General features: G+C 45.3%; 1 protein-coding gene across 1 annotated transcript; it reads left to right on the top strand.

Moving 5' to 3' along the window:
- Positions 1–255: 255 nt before the first annotated feature.
- Positions 256–22,684, top strand: ATP6V0B (ATPase H+ transporting V0 subunit b). The gene is made up of 8 exons (XM_088460667.1): positions 256–490; positions 4,812–4,860; positions 10,857–10,940; positions 11,312–11,389; positions 11,723–11,792; positions 13,392–13,443; positions 14,477–14,667; positions 20,895–22,684. The coding sequence occupies exons 1-8, from the start codon at positions 403–405 to the stop codon at positions 20,919–20,921; spliced, it is 639 nt and encodes a 212-aa protein (XP_088316793.1). The 5' UTR covers positions 256–402; the 3' UTR covers positions 20,922–22,684.
- The last annotated feature ends 139 nt before the right edge of the window (positions 22,685–22,823 follow it).

Here is a 22,823-nt window from a genome sequence, read left to right as displayed (position 1 = left end):
TAGACAAGGTCATAAAGCCAATCGAGCTGGGACTTGTAGTCCACTCTCAGGCTGCATATTGGAGCAGGAGAGCGGTGACACGGCCGGGGACCGACCTCTGGGCTCCAGGGAAGGCAATAGGCAGTAGTTACTATCAGTGACAGAGAGACATGATGATGAATCCTAACGCCAGGAACAAACATGGCGCCGGAGAACGGAAGACGCAGGCACCGTGCTGACGTTAGGAGGCGTACTATGGGCAGACCTGTGAGGGGCGGACTGCGGCGTGACGCCCATGGTGGTTGTCACGTGTCCTACAGTCAGGTGATTGGTGAGACGGCGTCAGCTGACCTGTCCCCGGGATCCGTGGTGCGCTTCTCTCCTCCCGGGTCAGTGTGACACCGAGCGGCCGCACAGAGCATCATGTCGTCCGCCGGCTCCACCATGAACGGGCACCTCATGCTGTACACCGGGATCACGCTGGCCTTCTGGGCCACCCTCATCATCGTTGGTAAGAGGCTCCCAGTGCCCGCCCAATGTCAGTGTTGGGCCACTCTGCAGAGGCTGTTGGGCTCCCATAGGGAGCAGAGGCTGTTGGGGCCCTGGTAGTTTGTAGCATTGAGGGAGTGCGTAAAATGAATCCTCTTATGTGTCCTCAATCTAATTGGTGTCCAGAATTGAACTTCTTATTCTGCCTACTCCATCCATCTTTCCTCCTATGTTTGTGTTAATGTGATGTTTTGTATTGGGGAAAAATAATTTCTACATGTAATCTCTGGTGTGGGTTACTTCAGGTGATTATTAGACACTGTGTTGTACGTATATTGCTGTATATCTGTTACTGTACAGGTAGTGGATTTGAGAACTTGTATGGGCAGATCTCATCCATAAACCTCTTCGTAATCCTTGCAAATCATTATTTCATTGTAGTATCCCCTTATCTATCTGACATTGCCCTGTGTGCACAGTATTTGTCCATTTAATCTCAGTATTTCTGGTTGGATTTGTCACTGCTTTTGGGGAAGTGATATTAATAGAAGAGGGAAGATCAGTTATTCAGTATCACAGTTTCCACGAAGACCCGGCTCTAGCGTGCCCATCTTGTGCCTATTTCCTGGGAAGGAAGAATATTCTAGAACAGGATCGGTCGCTGCTTGCTACTTTGTTTTGTGGAGTATATCCCTAATCATTCAGTGTACTGTGCTGGATTTGTCTTTTGAGGGTCCTAATTCATGCCGTCTTTTGCCCCATGCATTCACCCAAACAATGAGATCTAACCAGAATGGGATTGGAATGCCGGCGGCTGTTTAGCGGATGCTCGACAGGAGGAGATCCCAGCTGGGGCAGGTAAGTATCCTAACCCTAACCTCTCCCCAGGGGTGCCTAAATATGACCCATCCCCCTGCACCCTAAACCTAACCTCCCCCCGGTGGTGCCTAATCCTAACCCCACTAGAGTCCCTAATGCTAAGCCCTCCCCCCGCGGCTAGCGCTAAGGGTGCCCCGGACTTACCTTCGTTTGGTAAGTGCCCTTCCGCTGTCGGGATTGGTCTCCTAACTACATCCCCCATCTGTCCATCTATATGGAGAACCTAGGTGGGTGAACAACTGTTTTGTGAAGTGCATTTACAGCTGCCCACTGATTGGAGGACCATCAAATGCCTGTCTCTGTGTTTGTGCACCTGCCAACTAGGTTTTCTTTCTGCCCTATCAAATCTGATTAGATTTGGCCTGTGATGGCCAAAGTCTGTTTTATGAACTGGGTGCATGTTGGGCGATATCTGAAGTGCTAAACATCAACGTGATCTCTGTTTGATAGTTATTGTGACCAGTTTAGTAATGAAGTGTAAATATATAAACTAGATTCCTTATACTAGATTTAGCCCGCAATGCAGGAGTTGCCCCACCAGTTCTTCATTGTTGGGGGGTAAACAGTTTGTGTTCTCACAGTGACTCTGATCTGGGACAGTCTGGTTTCATCTCTTCTAATCTTATTCATCAGGTTCTCAACTGTCCCACATATCATTCAAACGTACGAACCTCTCAGACAGACAGAGGTTATTTTTAACACTGATAATAAGCTGTCTGTACAGAAATACAGACTCTAGTGATTTTAAAGGGAGTAGTTGGGTCTATCCCCTTTTTTTGTTTGATGTGACATATATTAATTTGTTCTCATTTATGGCCATCTATCGCCATACTGAAACCTACAGTCTACTGCAGAGATATGGGACTACATTACACACATGCAGTTAAATATTGGTGCGTTGCAGATGATTAATTTTATTTCCAAATCTTGGTTTCCCCTCTGGACACTGATTGAGGAACTTATTAGCAGAGCTCCATCTCTATATCTGTCAGGACTTCCTCAAATCTCTATAACTGGCTTCTGTGACGTTTGGCGTTGCTACGAGCTTACCAGCTGCATGTCGTCCTCTGCATGGAGATAGGATGGATTCTACTAGAATCCATCCTATCTCCATATTTCATACTAGCTGGGTATAAGTGTTCAAGTTATTACGTTTTATGTGATGTCGTCCAAATCCATCCAGTGGAAGGCCCAGATTAGGCTGCCCGGTTCAGAGTTCTGCCCAGCATACACCAACGGGAGGTCCAACCGAGACCCTAACCCCCCTAATACCTGGCCATGATCGAACTGGACCACCTCGCAATGGTTTCATCCCAATCGGTGCAGGGGTGTCCGAATGCATTACTGGACAGACAACAAACAGACCAATGAATTTTATATATAAGATGGTTTAATTTGACGAATGGTAGAATAGAGAGGTTGGGTTCTGTGTGCATGTATAGGTTTAGAGCGATGTGTCTGTGCTTTTATGCTGAGTTGGACCTACGCTGTCTTTTGTAGTATAAAATCCACAATTAATACTGTGTACATCCACAGAAAACCATATGCAGATTTTCTTGCATCTGACACTGCTGGCGATTGGAGAAGTCCACAGTGTAGGCTAACGTGTGCAGAGAACAGGAAGGGCATGATTGGGAACAAACCCTCATGAGGATGTCAGTAGCCGCATTCCTTATGGGTACCTGGCGATTGGTGTAAATTGACAGTGATGAGGCCGCCAGCACTTGCGCTAGCAGTTTCTGATTGACTTATTGCAGATAGGTACTTTTTACATTGATCATGTCTATGAACTTTTTTTTGCTACTTTAATTTTGTCACTGATTAGAATAGAGTGTAGTTACTAGTCCTTGAGTGGGCCTACATCACCACTCTTAGGGATTCCCTCTCACCATCAGTAACCACCTGTTACTGACTCCTCCGTCTGCGCAGTGGTAGCGCAACTCGCTTCTACATCTGCTTGTTCCACATGGGCTCCTACCAAAGGCACCTCCTGCTGCAACACCTCCTGGGCGGTTACTGACGGCGCAAGGGATTTCCTCAGTGGTGTGAATTGAGCCTACTCCGGTATGAGTAACCACCCTCTATTCTACCAGTGTCAAAAATCTGATTGCCTGGCGGAGCAAGTTCACCCGGTCACACATTTGTTTGCAGGAAGGATGGAAAAGCTGTTTTATTATACAGTGTTTTTTTAACTCAAACTTACTGGTAAATGCAATTTTTTCCATATCCAATCAAATTTTAAAAATGTCTTCCTATACTTTTGACCCAGTGGGTGCAACTTGGTGTCCGAGCTCCTCCTTATCTGCAGCTTATTTGATATATTTTATATGAACATGTCAGCCCCTTAATGGTCCAATAAAATTCCATTTGTATTTTTAACAAGTGTTAACAGCTCCGAACGCTACTGTAAACTATGAAATCGATGTAGATTACTGCACACTTAATTCAATTATCTTTGACTATCCGAAACAAAGTGCATTAATAGGCTTTGAGAGTGCATTATTTTTCCACAGGAAAGTTACTCCTCTGGCAGTATGGGTTCATGCTTGGTGACTAGAACGTGACGTTTGGGTAATAATTGGACAACCACAAGTACTCTGTGCACGGGGCATTGTCATTCTGTAAGTCACCCCTCTGGCATTGAAATAAATGCCACAACATGGAATGAAGTGAATCCATTAATTACTGAAACCAAACCATGTCAGGAAGATGCATCACACAGTATTGCAGAACCACCAGGACCCTTTCCAGGTGGTGGAGATCTTTAGGTTGGCATCACACCTCTATTCCTCAATTTGTGTAGTACACATGAGGATTCATCTGACTGTCGCCTTTCTCCATGTCAATAGCGACCTTTGTACCACTGTACTCACAAATAGGCCCTGCAAGGTGTGATGAACGGTTTATGCTCTGCAACCCAACTAGTGCCTGATGAAAGTGGCTACTCTGAGCCGCAAGTTGAAATGTGCAGCTTTGAATCAATGCATGGTTATCTGTATCCCGGAAAATGCTCTTCCATCGTTTGTTGCCCTCTGCTGCTGATTTCCCTTCTGAGTCCCAGGCTGACATCACTTTCGCTGCCTCTGCACGTGAAACAAAGCAGGACGAGTGTTTTTCGGTCACTGGAGCTCCTGCCGATCATGCAGAGTGGTCTCCTCTTCCAGCCATAATTATAAACATCCCGGCATTATTAAACATGACCCCGACCAGGCTGGGATGTTCTTTCCACTTGTGTAGAATCCTTTGCGAACAATGTTTGGAGGTCTCTCGTGTACTCAGGGTTTTCTCTTAGTAACACAGTAGTGTACAGGTAGTGCTCACCGTTACAAAGATCTAGGAACATGATAATCTTGTTACTCATAATAATTAGTGATGTATAAAGGCCGTCTCAACATATGACATTTGTTATATCTGTGAGGAGAAATGTAAAAATACTGATTATCATGCCTTGTTTTATATTCTAGGAACCTGTTACACAATATTTGATTTGGGGTTTCGATTTGATGTTGGTTGGTAAGTGGCTTTATTCTTACATTACTAAATAATTAGTGCAACATATAATATATTTAGCTCACATCACAACTAGAGATGTGCACTTCGGTTTTGACTCAGATCTTACCACCAAGTTCGTATCTCATAACGAGGCAAAAGGTCAACTTTGTCTGTGAAAGGTGAAGTTTTGCCTCGTTCCGAGATCTGAAGTTGGCGTTACGATCCGAGCCAAAACCGAACTGCTCATCTATCTAATCACAATGGCTCCTTGGCAGTCTCTGTGTGTGGAGTCTCCTGGTGTCTCCATATTTGTAAATGTCCGTTTATCTGCTGGTATTTAGCAATATTGGGGCAGCTGCGTAGCACATAAAGGTTGTCTATTGGTTTCTGAGATGAAGAGTGACCTGCGCCAGTAACCGTCACTTTCAACCAAATGCGTTTGTTCTGCCTCCTGTGTCAGCAGATTGCAGGCGAGGTCTGAACATTTTATCAAGCTGCGCAAACATTGTTTTGTACAGCAAATTCTTATCCATGATTATAATGTGCAAGTGTTTTCACACAAAATGTATTAATCGTTTGCAGCTCGCAGTAAATATGTGAGTTTATTTAAATCCTGTCTGATTTTTGTTTTGTTTTGCCCCTTACATATATGTTCTCACAATCTCCCAAATTAATTATTACATTTCAAGGCTTGTTCACACATGAGCTGAGTAAATAGGCTAATGAGCACTATTTATTTATTAATAGATGATTATATAGCGCACACATATTGTGCAGAGATTACTTTTGGTCATTTATTTCAGTCCCTGGTCTGTGGAGCTTGCATTCTATATGTATACATGCACATACCAGTATATTTATTGCATAGTGAGAGGAAACCAAAGCACCCAGGGGAAACCCAGGCAAACACTGGGAGAACGTACAAACTCTACAAAGGGCCTTTGTACTAATCGAACCCAGAACCTCAGTGCTGTGAGGTAGTAATGCTAACCACTATGCCAACCGTGCGAATGTGCAATATGTTAATGTGTAGTCCCTGCACTTTTGTTGCATTGTACTTTAATTTCAGTGAATTACTGTATTGGGAGCCCACCGTTAGCTGATGAGAAACAGATTGTGTAGTGTTAAAACTTTAGAATGCAATGGTGCATATGTGCTGGAGGCAATAATTCCTTGTGCCCTGGTCAGGTGTTACTGGCTGAAGAATGCATTAAGAGCGGATAGGTGTGAATGAGCCATCATAATACTAACCATGATTTTATGCTGTGGGAATTTTCTAGCAGTAAATGTAGAATACAGCAGTGTTGCTGGAGGAGGAATTAGGACATTATATTACTGATCTGTAGTGTCTTGTATAAACTTGCTGGTGACCTGGAGAAGACAAAGGAAGGAGCGGACATCTCTTATTTCTCATTGTCTCTGGATGAAAAGTCATCTTTACTAAAACAGCCCGTGCCTCTCCCCTGTGTTTGTGTTCACAACATAGCAGATTGCCATCACTGTGTGGCTGGCTGAGCCCGGTTCCTGTGTGTCTGAAGTCACTGGTACAGGTTATCCTCACTGTAACACTGACCCTCAATACTGAGCACTGTCACTGTGTGTGCAATGGGATATGTATTTGTATATAACAGAGGTTCCCAAACTCTGTTCTCAAGGCACCCTAACAGTCCAGGTTTAAGGATATCCATGTTTCACCACAGGTTACTTAATTAGTACCTCAGTCAATTTGATTTAACCACCTGTTCTCAACCATGGATATCTCTAACACCTGAATTGTTGAGGTGCCTTGAGGACCGTGTTTGGGAACCTCTGGTATATAGTAATGAGTACAGGTTTTGCTCGTCCAGTCCAGATGGAGGGGTCTACTCTCACTGCAATGGGGTATGTATGTATGTGTCTCTGCCAGCCTGTCCTGATGAGGGGTCTCCTCTCACTGTGTGTAATGGGATATACATGTGTACATAGAAGGCTGTACAGGTTCCCCCTGTGTCTCTGTGGTCCTGTCCTGATTAGGGTACTCCTCTCACTGTGTGTAATGGGATATACATGTGTACATAGAAGGCTGTACAGGTTCCCCCTGTGTCTCTGTGGTCCTGTCCTGATGAGGGGTCTCCTCTCACTGTGTGTAATGGGATATACATGTGTACATAGAAGGCTGTACAGGTCCCCCCTGTGTCTCTGTGGTCCTGTCCTGATGAGGGTACTCCTCTCACTGTGTGTAATGGGATATACATGTGTACATAGAAGGCTGTACAGGTTCTCTCTGTGGTCCTGTCCTGATGAGGGGTCTCCTCTCACTGTGTGTAATGGGATATACATGTGTACATAGAAGTCTGTACAGGTTCCCCCTGTGTCTCTGTGGTCTTGTCCTGATGAGGGGTCTCCTCTCACTGTGTGTAATGGGATATACATGTGTACATAGAAGGCTGTACAGGTTCCCCCCCCTGTGTCTCTGTGGTCCTGTCCTGATGAGGGGTCTCCTCTCACTGTGTGTAATGGGATATACATTGTGTACATAGAAGTCTGTACAGGTTCCCCCTGTGTCTCTGTGGTCCTGTCCTGATGAGGGGTCTCCTCTCACTGTGTGTAATGGGATATACATGTGTACATAGAAGGCTGTACAGGTTCCCCCCCCTGTGTCTCTGTGGTCCTGTCCTGATGAGGGGTCTCCTCTCACTGTGTGTAATGGGATATACATGTGTACATAGAAGTCTGTACAGGTATAAAGTTTTTTTTCTTATTTTATTCCCTGTAGTTACATTTAATAATTTGTAAGAACCAGTTCAGGAGGCAGCAATATGGTACTTACTACATGTACTGTACTAACACATTTCCTCGATCCTATAACATGGTCACTCCAGTCAGACCAGTATACACACGCAGACATGCCAGCACTGAAATAGCGATTATTCTTCTCTTATATCGCCGGAATAGGCCCTGTCACAGTGATCATATTGTGGTAACGCTGCACCCTATATGGGGTTGTCATACTACATTTGATGTCTTAGTCGCATGTTGACGCAGTGCCTCCGACCCTCACCTCACTGATTATACACTAAGGGCCTGATTCAGAGGTGCTCGCAAAAAGCGAGCGCTTGCTCTGAATCAGGGCGGCCGTTTCTTTGTTTTTGTTTTAAACCGGCCTCCTGGCCGCTCGCTAAGCTGTGGGTGACCACCCACAGCTTTTGCGAGCGGCCAGGTGATGGTCGCGACCCTCGGGCTTGCAACGAGACCCTTGTGGGTAGGGTCTCGTTCCCGCAAGCCCCAGTGAGCTTCCTGCTCTAATAGAGCAGGAAGCTCACTACTGAGCTCTCCTTCGGGAATGCCTCCATTTGACCTGCCACACCCCCCCCGCGCTCCGGGGCTCGCACACTGCCCGACCATCGACCCGCTTGCGAGCGCATAGCGCTTGTGAGCGGGTCTGAATCAGGCCCTAAGTGTTTTTATGCAGCCCTTTAATTAAACAATGCTTATTCTTTATGTCACCATTCTGTGGTCTGTCACTTAGTTATAACTAATGTGGATGCTCACCCTCCAAACTCTATTGGCCACACAGAGAAGTTGTCCTGTTACTCCAGCTGGAAATATCTGACTGGTTTATACTGGTAGTTGGTCCTGGAAATGATAAAACTGGGAAGAAGGATCTTACTGAGCAGGCGCCTTTATTTCCCGTCTCTCTGCACTATGTAAGGTGGCACCCGGCTGTCTGGGGAAGGGGCAGTTCCTCCGGGACACGTACAGCCTATTGTATATTGTGAGCGTCTTGTGACTTGGTGTAATGGATGGGATCCTCCCCGAGCTGGTGTTTAATATCCCTGGGCAGGGAACCAGCAAATTCCTGCATGGTAATGATAGTAATAGTACAGATATATGTACTGTGATCGCACCTTAGGGAAAATAAATGGCTGCATGCACCGCATCTACACGGTGCTAGAACATTGGGGGAGTAGAGAGAACATGCAAGCACGGATACATGAAGGGAATCGCAGCTCTTGTATTAAGAAGCGCAGCCTGGTTACCCTCTGTCACTTTAGTATTATATAGCCGGTCCTATAACCCACAGTATGCCTCTCTGTTTCCAATGTAATAGGAAGGTATTAATAAGGTAACGACTGTACACTGCAGGGGGTAAATACACAGCGAGGTTATGATGTCAGTGGTCTTATAAAATCTATATATTAGAGGCATATAATCAGGTTGGGTACGGGATCCCGGCTGTCAGAATCCTATCCCTAACCCTCCCTCCACCGGTGCCTGAACCTTACCTCCGCCCCTCGTGCCTAAACCTAACCCCCCTCCTCCCTGCACCCTAAACCTAACCCTCGCCCCTTAGTGCCCAATCCTTACCCTCACCCTAACTGCAGTACTTGCCGTCGGGATGCTAGTGCCGGGATTCTGACAGGTGTCGGGATTCCAGCGCTGGCATTCTAAGTGCCGGCATTCCGACTGTCGGGATATTGACCGGATCCCTTATCGCCTCCTCTTCCTTCATCAGACTCCTTACTCTGGAATCGATTTGTCTCTATGAAGTTGAGTGCTCTTTGCAGTCTCACATCCCTTGGTTCGTGCTGGAATGTCGGTAGACATTCAGCTCATACAGTTGTACATACAATGTTAGTTAATTTTAGCCTTTTCTCCAAATATTGGTAAATAGTCAGTGGGGGCAATTCAATGGCCCCGATGCTGTTTTTCATCTTAGCATGTCGCTAACAGCATCACGGCTGGCACTTAAGTTGGAAAATACCGTTTAGCGCGCCTAAACACCCTGCTGCGCTGACCAGCATCTCCCGACTAAGTGCCTGGCACGGGGGAAACGATTGAATATCTCTGAGAACTCCTTCCTGGCGCTATACACACCGCGTTCAATTGAATTACCCCCAGTGAAGCTGATTCTGAGTTTTGGGAGTTAAGCAAAAAAAAAATGAAAAGCCAGTGACACTTTTGGTAACACCATGCTTCAGGGGGGGCAGATGTACAATGTGCAGAGAGATTTAGCGTTTTTAGGCCACATGCACAAGAGGCCAGTAATTACCCTACATGCAAACATTATAAACGTATTTGCCCCCTTTGCAGTGCAACATGGTTTGTCCAGGTACTTGTGTATATATGTGTATTTTTTTTTTTTGCTTCTCAAATTAGAATCAGGCCCAAAGTGTGCATACAATGTCAACCATGTCTCACATTAGCACGTGTGTTTCCAATGGCCATGTAACTGATATACTGTGCTATTTAGATTGTAAATTGGTACATACACTTTGCCTTGTGCTTCCGTGCCGGCACCTATTTCTAATGAATGGACAGGCTGCACATTCGCGAATATTGGTTTACCTCCAACTTTAAATAAGGCATGGTCATTTGTAGGTAGTATAAGGCATGGTCATTTGTAGGTAGTATAAGGCATGGTCATTTGTAGGTAGTGTAAGGCATGGTCATTTGTAGGTAGTATAAGGGATGGTCATTTGTAGGTAGTGTAAGGGATGGTCATTTGTAGGTAGTGTAAGGGATGGTCATTTGTAGGTAGTGTAAGGCATGGTCATTTGTAGGTAGTATAAGGCATGGTCATTTGTAGGTAGTATAAGGCATGGTCATTTGTAGGTAGTGTAAGGCATGGTCATTTGTAGGTAGTGTAAGGCATGGTCATTTGTAGGTAGTGTAAGGCATGGTCATTTGTAGGTAGTGTAAGGCATGGTCATTTGTAGGTAGTGTAAGGCATGGTCATTTGTAGGTAGTGTAAGGCATGGTCATTTGTAGGTAGTGTAAGGCATGGTCATTTGTAGGTAGTGTAAGGGATGGTCATTTGTAGGTAGTGTAAGGGATGGTCATTTGTAGGTAGTGTAAGGGATGGTCATTTGTAGGTAGTAGAAGGCATGGTCATTTGTAGCTAGTAGAAGGCATGGTCATTTTTAGCTAGTAGAAGGCATGGTCATTTGTAGGTAGTATCTCACTCACTGTATGTTTCAGATGATTCTACTTAAGTCACTGACTGGGGCTGTCTGTTGCACTTCTTCTCTTTCCAGGTTCCTGACGGAGACATCGCCATACATGTGGGCCAACCTTGGTATTGGATTAGCCATCTCTCTGTCTGTGGTGGGTGCTGCATGGTGAGTGATGGGGGGGCTGCTGCTTGTATTACTGTATGACTGTGTATACAGCATATTCCTGTCACATGGAGCGTGTGACCTACAGACAGTGCATGCTGTGCTGTGCACGTTCTGCCTGTGGCTTTTATACTCTGTATTTACACCCGGAGCTGTGAGCGTTTTGCCTGTGACAATTTCGGGGTTCAGAATGTTCCCACTAAGATAAAATAGCCGCAGTTCCTCTCCTCTATGTGCCCTGGGGTGTGTGTTTTCTGACATACTAATGTTACGGAATAACGTGATTGATATACTGTTAACCATTTGTTGTTCTGCGCATTGTGACTAAACAGCTGCACTTTATTATTCTCACAGTGTCTTCTGACTTGTTCTAGGGGCATCTACATCACTGGCTCCAGTATCCTGGGAGGTGGGGTGAAAGCTCCACGAATTAAAACCAAGAACTTGGTCAGGTAAGCTGTGATTGCTAGTAAGTAATATAATATGCTCCGCGTGACTTATTACAATGGTTCTGCTGAAGTTTGATCATTTGAAAATGTCAAAACTGTAAAATTTGATTTAGTGACTAAATAAAACCCGCAGCAACTTTTCACAAATCGTTTCCCAGCCCAACGGGAACAGAGCACTTTCCCACAGACTTGTTTAACTTTTGGCAAAGCGTCCTGGGCACCTGTGAGTTTGTCGATACAGATATGCCGGAGTAAGGCCCCTGTAATAATACCACCTTTTAATTGGCAGATATCGACTTGAGAGTGATCCTCATTATCATCTTCTTGTTTTCCCAGCATCATTTTCTGCGAGGCTGTGGCAATCTATGGCATCATTATGGCCATTGTAATCAGCAATATGGCCGAGGTAAGGATCTGTTTTCTTCTGTCCCTATGTACCTCTAACAACTTATCGCAAAAGAATAAACTTTCCCTTTGAACGACTGTGTGGGTGACACTGTACATAGGCTTTGGGTACGTGTTGTAGTGGGCAAGCAATTAGTGTTCCAGCACTTGCATGTGGTCTAGGCAGCCATTGTGTAGTTTGGACTAATATTGTGGAATGCCGCTTATCTAGTCATGGGTGCCAACGCAGAGGCACAAGGCTTTGGGGGAAGGGGGCAATTCAGTTGTCGGCGAAGGGTGAGAATTGCCATCGTCAGCCCGTCTCGCACCCTTCACCCGGCCGAATGCCCGATTCGCACATATGTGCTTGCTACACTATGGGGTAGCGAACACTTCTGTGCGAAATCCTGCTGCAGTAAAGCACGCCCCCTGCTGCGCACATTCTGCTGGGCGCATGGATTCGCCCTTAATTGAATTCCCCTCTTAATCTCCACTAAACTGGTGGGCAATATTCTAATGAATATTGGATGAGCCTCGAACAGTGATGCTCGACCTCGGTCCTCAAGGCACACTAACAGTCCTGGTTTTAGTGATATCCATTCTAAAGCACAGATGGTTAAATCAAAATAACGGCGGTACTAATTAAGTCACCTGTGCTCAAGTATGGCTATCCTTAAAACCTGGACTGTTAGTGTGTCTTGAAGTCCGTGGTTGGGAACCGCTGGCCTAGAAGGTGGGCTCAGCTTCTACTTTGCTGGTGACTGGTTCACTTAGAATGATGATTTTTCAGTATAGCTACCCTCGCAGTCCTGCAGTGACAACATATATTAATAGTTACTGATATCTGTAGGCAATTAGTCCTCCTAATGTTTGATTTACGTGATTACAAGGATACAAAAAATAGTTTCTTTAACCAGTTGGTGAGAGCAGACTTGCAAACATACACGTGTTCATTTTGTTCTCACCCAATAGTTCTGAATCTTTCATATAACATGACTAATTAAATCAAGATTAAAAAAACATCTATGACTTCAGCTATTTGATGGCAGTAGTCACATTTAACAAATAAGTACAAATTTTTAATGATATTCTTGTATTTAAGAGTAATAAGTCCCAGGTAAAAAAAATTCATTGGTAAGAGCAAGGACAAAGTAATTAAACGTTTGAGACCATAGTGTTCATTCTAGCACCCTGCACCTGTCACAACCCGTGCAGTTCCTCTTTCCTGCCTGTGGTGTCGCTCTCTGGTGTCTGGTGCTTCTAGCACACTCTGGTCTATCTCAGCAGTTTGTTGCATTAGCTGAGTGTGCTACCGTAGAATCACCAGAGCAGAGAGCGACACCACAGGTAGGAAAGAGGAACTGCACGAGTTGTGATAGGTGCAGGTTGCTAGAATAAACACCAAGGCTGTGTATAACCCTGCTACAATAAGCCACATGTAATTGCTGATATAGTCTTATACCTGAAGAATTTCACTGTGTTTGACAGGAAAAAAGAAATAAATTTCAATTAATAAAGGAGAGAGAATTAAAAATATTAAAATGTATATGTATAATGTTGTGTCTAATAACACACAAAATGTAAAAGTGCAAATTTCCGAACATCTCTTTTTGTGTTGCAGCGTTTTTCAGGTACAACTCCAGAGACTATTGGGAGGAAGAATTACCATGCAGGTCAGTGATCTGTCATGTTTGATGGGGACACAGAGTTATTCCCACCCCAGCAGCACAGAGCATATCAGGAGATGAGTGATGTGTCAGTAAGGACAGGGCTGCATGTGACAGGGGCAATGTCATTCTGTGAGGAGGCGAATGGAGCAGCAGGAAACAGACCTAGTTATATAGTGGAAGGAGCAAGGTCCCCAGCAGCACAGAGTATATCAGGAGATGAGTGATGTGTTAGTAGAGGACAGGGCTGCATGTGAGGAAGGAATAGATGCAGCAGAAAGCCAAAGACTTAGTTATATAGTGAAAGGAGCAGGGTCCCCCCCAGCAGCACAGAGTATATCGGAGCTGTGACGTGGCTCCTGTCACACACTCCTATATGACATAATTCATACATGTAATTTGTCACTCTGATGCTGTACATGTTTCAGATTAACACACAGCATTTATTAGAGCCATTTATTTAATCTTTGATATACAAATTTAAACAGTAGGGAATTTACCGAATAAATTTAAACATGGGCAATAATATTATTATATTATTATACAATAATATTTACATATTATTGTAAAAATTACAATAATATGTAAATACAACAAGATCAACTTGTAGAACAGTGGTGCAGCATAGATTGGAGCAGGGGGAGTAAGGAGCTTTTATTCAGACCATTGTAAGCAACATCAAATTATTTTAGTCAGCAATTAACATGATTTGTTTTTAATGTGGAGCTGTATGAGCAATGACCTTGAAATCATGGCTGGAAGCTTCTTTTACGGTTTGTATTCTGCTAACTGATCACAAGAGGGCAGCAGTGTATATGAATTGTCTATCTTCCAAAACTGGATTATAGAAAAGCTTTTGAATATTATTTTCTATAATCGATTGTCCCTTACACCCTTCTGGAAATTTTCAGTAGGAATGCTTCTATAATTCTACAGTGTCTAAACTCCAGTTGAAAGACTCTAGTGGTGTTTGTCAACTTTCCATTTTGCTCCTCGCTTTTATTCTAGTGGTTGAGTCCTATTATTCATCTGTTTTTAGGGTTCTCCATGTTTGGTGCCGGCCTCACCGTGGGATTCTCGAACCTGTTCTGTGGGATTTGCGTGGGTATCGTTGGCAGCGGTGCGGCACTTGCTGATGCGCAGAATGCCAGCCTTTTTGTTAAGATCCTCATTGTGGAGATATTTGGCAGTGCCATCGGGCTTTTTGGTGTGATCGTGGCGATCCTGCAGGTACGTGTGAATATTTTCTGACCTCTCATTGTTTCCCTTGCTGTCCCCGGTCACGTTTGGTCGATCGCTGAGGATTTTACTGTTGACCAAGAGCTTTAGTGACGGCTATTGGCAATAAGAGGATATTACAGACCAGTGTGACCATCTTGGGTATGCTGGAATCTATTTCAAAACAGAAGTATAGTGACAATGATATAGGGGTGGCTTTACTACAGCCAGTGATTTAATACGGACCTTACAGGCCTGGGGCTTTTTCCAGACCTTGTTCCTCTTTATAATACATTAATAGTGTATAAATGTGACCTATGATACAGTTACCTTTTGTTGTATATTCTAAAAGGTTATGTATTTGGGTAGATATATGGATAATTCTGGAATTTCTGTTCTACCTTTTTTTTTATTATTGTTATAATAAACTTATGTTAAACTGTTTCTAGCTCAACCTGAAAATAAGAAGTTGCGCTCATATCCCTTAATCTGGCCACACATCCAAAGAGTATCACTCCAACCAGCCAAGTCGCCAGCAAATGCTCGATCAGACAAGTTGGTTAAATCCGTTTGTTTTTACCAACTTGTCTGAAAGACCGTCTTCGTTCGTTATCTGGCGTTCTGGAGCAAATAGCCGATTTGTAATTTTCTCCCATACATTACCAGATCTCTGTTCCAACTAGTTGGCTGGTTGGACTTCTCTTTAAATGTGTGGTCTCTAATTTCACAGACAGCCTATGTTACTGTCTGCATATCGCTTATCTCCGGTGACTATGCCGACATGCAGAAGGTTGACATTGATGTCGACACGGTTAATCGATGCTTGCAAAATGTTGACCTTTCCATGAGGCTTAGGGACAGAATGACTATAAAAACAGTGTGTTGATATTCAAACAATGTTGACAGGACATCAATTTATGGCTCATATGGATGTTATGACCATGAATTACGACACTGTAAATGAGATATATATATATATATCTCTATCTCTATCTATCAAACCCAGTTACGCCTCTGTGCTGCAGGCGCTGAGTTTAAACGTGTTTGAATGCCCGGATCGTTTATCTCCCCGCCCCCCCTTCTCTCCTTTTAACTGGAATATCAAAGACCTTTCACAGAACTAATCTGATAGTATACAGTATTGTACTTTATACAGATAGTATACAGTATTCTCTGCCATAATGCACCGTTATGTATAGTGACACCTGTGCCATCTATACATGACACATGGCAGACCCTGGGGTTATCAGTCGTCTGTGTAGTTATAGAATAGGAAGGAAATATGGCGCTAATACATATCCAACAGCACAAGAGTAAATTATCGCACGCCTGCTGCTCACCTAAATCTGGAGAGCTGAAAAACATATCCAAATAAAACAAACCGGAGGAGGGCTGATGTGTGGAAATATTGATTTATTTTCAATTACAAATTAAAATACACAAAACTGCATATAGTAGTAGCACATTTATTTATTACCAGTTATTTCTACTTCAGGGTCCACAGGGTTGACCTTGGGGTATAGCTGGATCTGGATCCACGGGCACCACGCAGTTAAAGCTTTGCTGCTCTCAGGATGCACTTGGGTCTGTCCTCCTCTATACCCCGCCCCCGAGCCACAGCACCTCAGTTTTAGTTGGTGCCCGGCCGGAGTCGGGTCACCCTGGCGCAGTGGGGCTGCATAAGCAGCCCCTAAGCTTTATTTTTTTAAAAGAAGATTTTATCTTTTTTTTTTTTTTTTTTACTTCTTCAGAGCGGCAGCATTAGACTGTCCATCTGGACGTCCACGCTGCCGCTCTAACAGCCCCGCTGGCGCTGCGACGCCAGTACTGATCTGGGGATCGCAGCGGGACCCCGGAGTCAGTACTAGCGTGGCTCCGAGACCTCCCGCTCACTGCTGCCGGATTCTGCGGGGCCAGGTAAGCCGCGTGCAGCGCTTTGCGCTGTGCGCGGGGGAAAATGCAGTCTTCAGCCGCCGGTCTCTGGGGACAGACCAGCGGCGCTAGTAGCGGCGGCGGGCTCCCCCTTCTGTTGCATACCCCGCGTGACCGCTGGACCACCAGGGAGTAATGGCTGGAAGGGAACCAGCGTCCCTGGGGTTAATCGCTAACCAGGGGAGGCAGCCTTCCCTGGTTTAGCGGATCCTCCCCTCAGCCCAGCGCACCTTCTCTAATGCGTGCTGGTGTCGCTGGGCTGTTCCTGCCTCTGCCACTCCTCCTCAGAGCTCTCCGGCGGCCATCTTCTCAGTGGCAACGCAGATCTCCCAGGCGGTGCATGGACCGGTCCCCCTGCATACCTCTCCCCTGCAGACGGATTGTGTTCGCAGCGCTATAGCCCTCCCAGACACTGAATCTGGGAGGTTGATTGTAGCGGAAGGTGCAGTGAGTATAACTTCTCTGCATGGTATGTGACTTTTGCTAGTGCTGCTGTCTGTGCTTATTTATTCTTACTGTCAGCTTATACCTATCCCTTTCCTTCTCCTACAACCCGCAGGTGTGTGGGGGAGGGGTGTTCTTTCTGTGTACCTCACTTATATAGATCTACGTATTTGTGAGGTCAGTCACATACAGTGGTGTGCTACGCAGTACCATATTGTGAGCTGTTTGTGTTGCATATGTGGGAGTGCGTGGGTGATTTACGCCTCACCTCTTTTCAGTGATACACTTTTATTGCAAAAGTTATTGTGTCATGTCTGATGAGGAGAATGAGCGCTCCGTGGCTCCTGTGTTGTTTTCCTGCCAGCACTGTTCGGCAGGGGTTGATGGGGTGGATTTGTCTCAGGACGGTCTGTGTGGGCGGTGCCAATTGGTACCTGGTCCCTCTAAACCCCCGGTGGCGCAGGATCCTCATTGGGCGATGTTTACACAAGTGCTGGCGTCGATCGCGGACTGGCTTGCGGTCCCGACTGCGGTCCCTTCTAGGGCGTTGCCCCAGCCTACCATCCCCCGTTCCCCGGGGGTTACGCATCTGGTGCAGTCGCCTCCCGGGTCTCAGACTGTGGGTCCTTATGCGGGATTGCCTGTATACGTACAGTCTCCCACGGTGACGCAGCAGTCAGTGGTACCCTTTCAGGGGTACCCTCAGACGGTACCCCCTCCCTGGGTGGATGTCCTCTCCAGCTCTGTTCAGAGCCTGGCGGCCTCGTCATCGGCTTTTCAGTCAATGTTGCAAAGTGATTTGCCCCCAAAGGCGTCCAAGCGACCCATTCCGGCTTCACTGGCGGCGCAGTTCACGGACACGGACGTGTCTTCGGATGACGGAGAGATCCATGAGGATTCTGACTCAGATGCCGGGGCCCAGGAGGTGGAGGCTAATTCCTCCATTAATGTGCCGGCTTTGGTTAGGGCGGTGCGGGCCATCCTTCATATAGAGGAGGATGCGTCGGCTCCCAGGTCGAAGTACCCTAATTTTAAAAAGGCCAAAGTAGCTTCGACGGTTTTTCCCCTGTCAGACCAGTTGACGGATCATATGGCGGGGGCCTGGCAGTTGCCCAGCAAGAGATTCCAACCGCAGAAACGGTTGGCTTCCAACTATCCTTTTCCTGAGGCTCATTGCAGGAAATGGGATACTCCGCCTGCGGTGGATTCCCATGTCACCCGCTTAATTAAAAGCGCTACTTTGCATTTGCCGTCGATCTCCTCCCTGAAAGATCCCACGGACAGGAAAGTGGAGACTTGTTTAAAATCTATCTACTCTCTCTCTGGGGCTGTGGCCCGTCCGTCCATGGCCATCTCTTGGGTGGCTAAGGCCATCGAGAGCTGGGCCAACGCTTTAGAGGATACCTTTCCCGATGATGCTTCGGATATCCAGAGAGCGTTGATAGGACAAATGAGGGCTGTGGCTTCCTACATTGGGGATGCATTGTTGGATGCAAGCTTGCTGACCTCTAGGGTGTCGGCGGCTGCTGTGTCGGCGCATCGGTCCTTGTGGCTGCGGTCTTGGAGAGCTGACGCAGACTCCAAAAAGGGCCTGGAGGCCTTACCTTTTAATGGAGAGTTGCTTTTTGGTCCAGACTTGGACAAAATAGTGGATACTCTGGCTAAGTCTAAATCAGCCTTCCTCCCTTCGGCTTCTGCACCTACCAAGGTACGGAGCTCTGCCTTTCGGTCCTTTCGGGTTCAGGGCAAGGCCAAAGGTCAGTCCTTCCCGAGGCAGTCGACTACCAAGGCCGCTTCTAAGCCCAAGAAGCAGGCTTGGAGTGCAAGCCTGCTTCTTGGTCCAGATCCAGCTATACCCCAAGGTCAACCCTGTGGACCCTATGGACTTCGTAGAAACAGAGATAACAAAGGTAAGTTCTTACCATATCTCTTGTTTAATATAGCGCGCACACATTCCACAGCGCTTTACAGAGAATGTTTGGCCATTCCCATCGGTCCCTACCCCAGTGGAGCTTACAGTCTATGTTCCGTACCACATGCATGTTAATTTAACCTACCAGTATAGTTTTGGATTGTGGGAGGAAACCGGAGTACCCAGAGGAAACCCACCCAAGCAGAAGGAGAATATACAAACTTACATGATATATTAAAATAATGAAATATAAACTCCAGAAAGTGCATTTTTTGTTTTTTTACGTAGGCACTTTAAGTGCAATATTGGCATATAAAATGGGAACCAGTCAAGTTCAGATATGATGATATTAGAGCACTTAAAGCCAATGTTGGTGCAGGAAATTAGTCATATGGGCAGCTCACCAAGCCTCACAGCACAGATTGTCTAGGACACAGGTTCTCAAACTCTGTCCTCAGGACCCCACACAGTGCATGTTTTCCAGGTCTCTTCACAGAATAAAAGTGAAATATTTATAACCACCTGTGGATCTTTTAAAATGTGTCAGTGTGTAATGACTACACTTGTGCACCTGCTGGGTGACCTGGAAAACGTGACCTGTGTGGGGTCCTGAGGACAGAGTTTGAGAACCACTGGTCTAGGAGATACAGGAGATGTTGGTATTCAAATGCATATATATCGCCAGCCTGAGAATCTCGTCACAGTCTGTAGGTGCTTAGAGGGTCGACCTTGAATACGTGAAACTTCTATTATGATGCTGCTATAAATGAACAGGGTCTTATGGGCATCAGGCCCTCTCGCCAAGAACCGGTAAGGTCTCTCCTCCAGCTATAATTCTACACTGGATAGCGGTAATAGTGGTAACCGGCTCGGCCTATGTGTCCCTGTTAAGCCATGAAGTGCAGATGTGTCCACATACATCTGCCCTCCGTGTGCTAAGTCTCGATACACATAACGAATGAGCTCCATGCGACTTGGTAGCGCCAAGTGTCTTTTTATGCAACGTTTTCCCTTTAGAATGTCTTATTTGCAAAGTGATGCGAGCAGGACGCTCAAGCAGCTTCTGCTGATTAAAGTGATATGCAACATGCCTGAAGCGTGTGCGACTGCGGGTGTATCTGCATGCGGCTGTGACACTGTAATGTAGAATTTCGTATGCAGATGCAGTCACACACAGAATATAGGCATATGATTTTAATTGTGTCTCCTAATAGCAACGCTTTGCGAACAAGACACATTTTAAGGGGAAAAGTTGCACGAAAAGACGCTCGTCGTTACGGCGTTGCTCCACGGCATGGCGTGACTAGAAGAGCTGTTTAACGCTCAAGGAGGTTAGATATATCTGGACACATCTGTAAGTGGAGATAGAGTTCAAAGGGGAGGTAGTTGAAATCCCGGTTGTCATAATTGCGGTGCCGGAATCTTGACACCAGTCAACATCCCGGTGCCGACATCCTAACCCTAAGTAGTGGGGTTAGGGGGAGGGTAAGGGTTAGGCACTAGCGGTGGTGGGTTATGGTTAGGCACTAGAGGCGGAGGTTAGGTTTAGGGTGTAGAGAGGGAGGGTTAAGGTTAGTGGTAGGGTTAGGATACTTACCGACAGGTGTCTGTATCCTAAATCTGTCTGGATTTAGGATACAAGATAAAACGCCAGGATCCCGAGCATCGGCATCCCAACCCGTTCAAATGACCTCCACTGGGCCAAATGCGGGAGCTAGTGCTGGGGTGCAATTTGCGGCTGTCAATGTTCAGGATGGTGTCTATGGTGCTGCAGTGGTTGCTGATAATGTTCCAATAAGATAGTAGCGTGCATGTGTCACAGCATTTACTGTATAGGGATAAGCTGACTCGCTTCTCGACCAATGGGAATAGTCGTTTCATCAGACGAGGTTCTATATGTAGAAATCGGACCATCCCTACGTTATACTAACTTTCCTTCTCTCTTTTCCAGACCTCCAAAGTAAATATGGGCGACTGAGCGGACGAGAGCGGCTGCGATGTGACCCTTGTTCCATCCTCCACTTTGGTGACCTGAAGGACACAGACTTATTTATTCCTTGTGCTCATCTCTGACGTGGTCAGATAATTTTTTTCCTTTTTCCCAGCCTGGTTGTATTTTTATTTGAATCTTCCAACACGTGCTGTAAAGATGGTGTATATAATAATGTCGCCCTGTTTTAGGATCCTGTGAAAATGATAAAAAATATATAATATATACTTGTTTGTGGAGGTCTGTTTCCTAAGGTGCTCCAGCTGGAAGAGCGTCATCTTTCCCTCTAAGACTATTGCAGTATCTCCGGACTTGTGTAAGTTATTATTATGCACTGATTTCTGCAGATTCAGCTCCCGGGGATGAAACGGACAGAAGAATTTCCTGTGAACTTTTATGGTAGTGTTTTAATTATTTGGTGTAACTTTTGTGTAACAACAGATCAACTGCTAAAATTCTATAACTATGTTCATGTTCTACATGAAATCCATAAACTGATTTAATATCTCGGGGTCATTACTGACTTACTGTGGTAACATCATCGCATCGTCTGTGACCCCAAGCATCCCTGTTGGGGTATTGTACCATTTTCTGTTGCCCATGGGGTCTTGAATAGCACTGATCATGGTCACGAAGTTCTGCATATTGCCCTTCTGTCCTGTTGCAGAGATTCATAGCCAATATCCAGCATTTGTGCGCAGTAGCTACTGTCCCTATCAGAGCGGTATTGTGGCATCCTCCGCTTTACATAGTCGTCCTGTTTGGTGATTTTCTCTTTGTACTGTCCACGCTGCATGGTTTCCTTTGTTGATCTGTGTATATATTGCTCCCGCTTTAGTACCACCCCCAGCGCATCCGGTTATGTTGTTTATCTTGTGCAATCAGCGCATATTCCCTGTGATCATGTTTGGCCGCAGTGCAATCCCGCAAATAGTGTGTGCGTACTTGGAAAAAGCTCGATGAATACATTACATGTCCCGTCTTGTGCACAAATATGTGTATAGAAAGAACAAGTCACATCTGCTGGTTTTTATCTTATTATGGGTGAGAGAAAGGAGTACCACCAAGAAAGGAGTACCACCATCTGCTGCAGTAATGTAAATAATAATCCAGTGCTTTTGCTTCACCTAGTGACCGCGCCAGAGGGTGTGTATGTCTACGACCGCTGCAGAAATGGTGTTTATAACTTCCGCACATGTATTAAGGAACAACTTCTATTTTGCTAAGTCTTCATTCATTGGTTTTATTGCCCAATACAGCTGTCACCCTTAGAATTCGATGGCCTGAATTTAGGACTTTGGTGTGGATGTGATGGTGGTCTGCCCCTAGTGGCTGATCTAGGAATTCATTTGGAAATATCTTGCAGAGACAGATCTATCCTATAACTTTCTGTTACCATATTGTTCCTAATATTTTTGGGACTTTCAAGGATGGGAAACGTGAATTACCTCAGACTGCCGCGTGTGATGGGTCCTTACTGGATGTAAATTTTTTTTATCGGGGACATAATAAAGGGTGTACGTGTCATTGTTCTATTTTTGATCATTCTGTTACAATGTTTTATCCATAAACTGATCTTATACTTAACGAAAAATTTTCAGACTCTATTCCTGTGTCCTCACCACATAAATACATCTCGTCGTGTGGGGGGAACTAGTATTTCTCCCTTAATCCTATGATGGGTAGAAGTCTTGTCCTCTGACAAAAACAATGTCATTTTACATTGAATATTAAATTTTTCTTCAAATTGAGACTGTCCCAAATCTGTTTTTTAGAATAAGCAATTTGGGCCAAAGAAAACTCATATTGTCTGTCTGTAGAATATTTAATATCTATTTATTTCTTAGGAGCACATTCACTACAGCGGGAACAGACACTGATACTTCTGTC

Source organism: Taudactylus pleione, unplaced genomic scaffold, assembly GCF_031769625.1.
Source record: "Taudactylus pleione unplaced genomic scaffold, aTauple2 ptg000969l, whole genome shotgun sequence".
In the NCBI taxonomy this organism is placed as follows: Eukaryota; Metazoa; Chordata; class Amphibia; order Anura; family Myobatrachidae; genus Taudactylus; species Taudactylus pleione.
The sequence above is the reverse complement of the archived record's forward strand: the minus strand, read 5'-3'. Positions and strand labels throughout refer to the sequence as shown.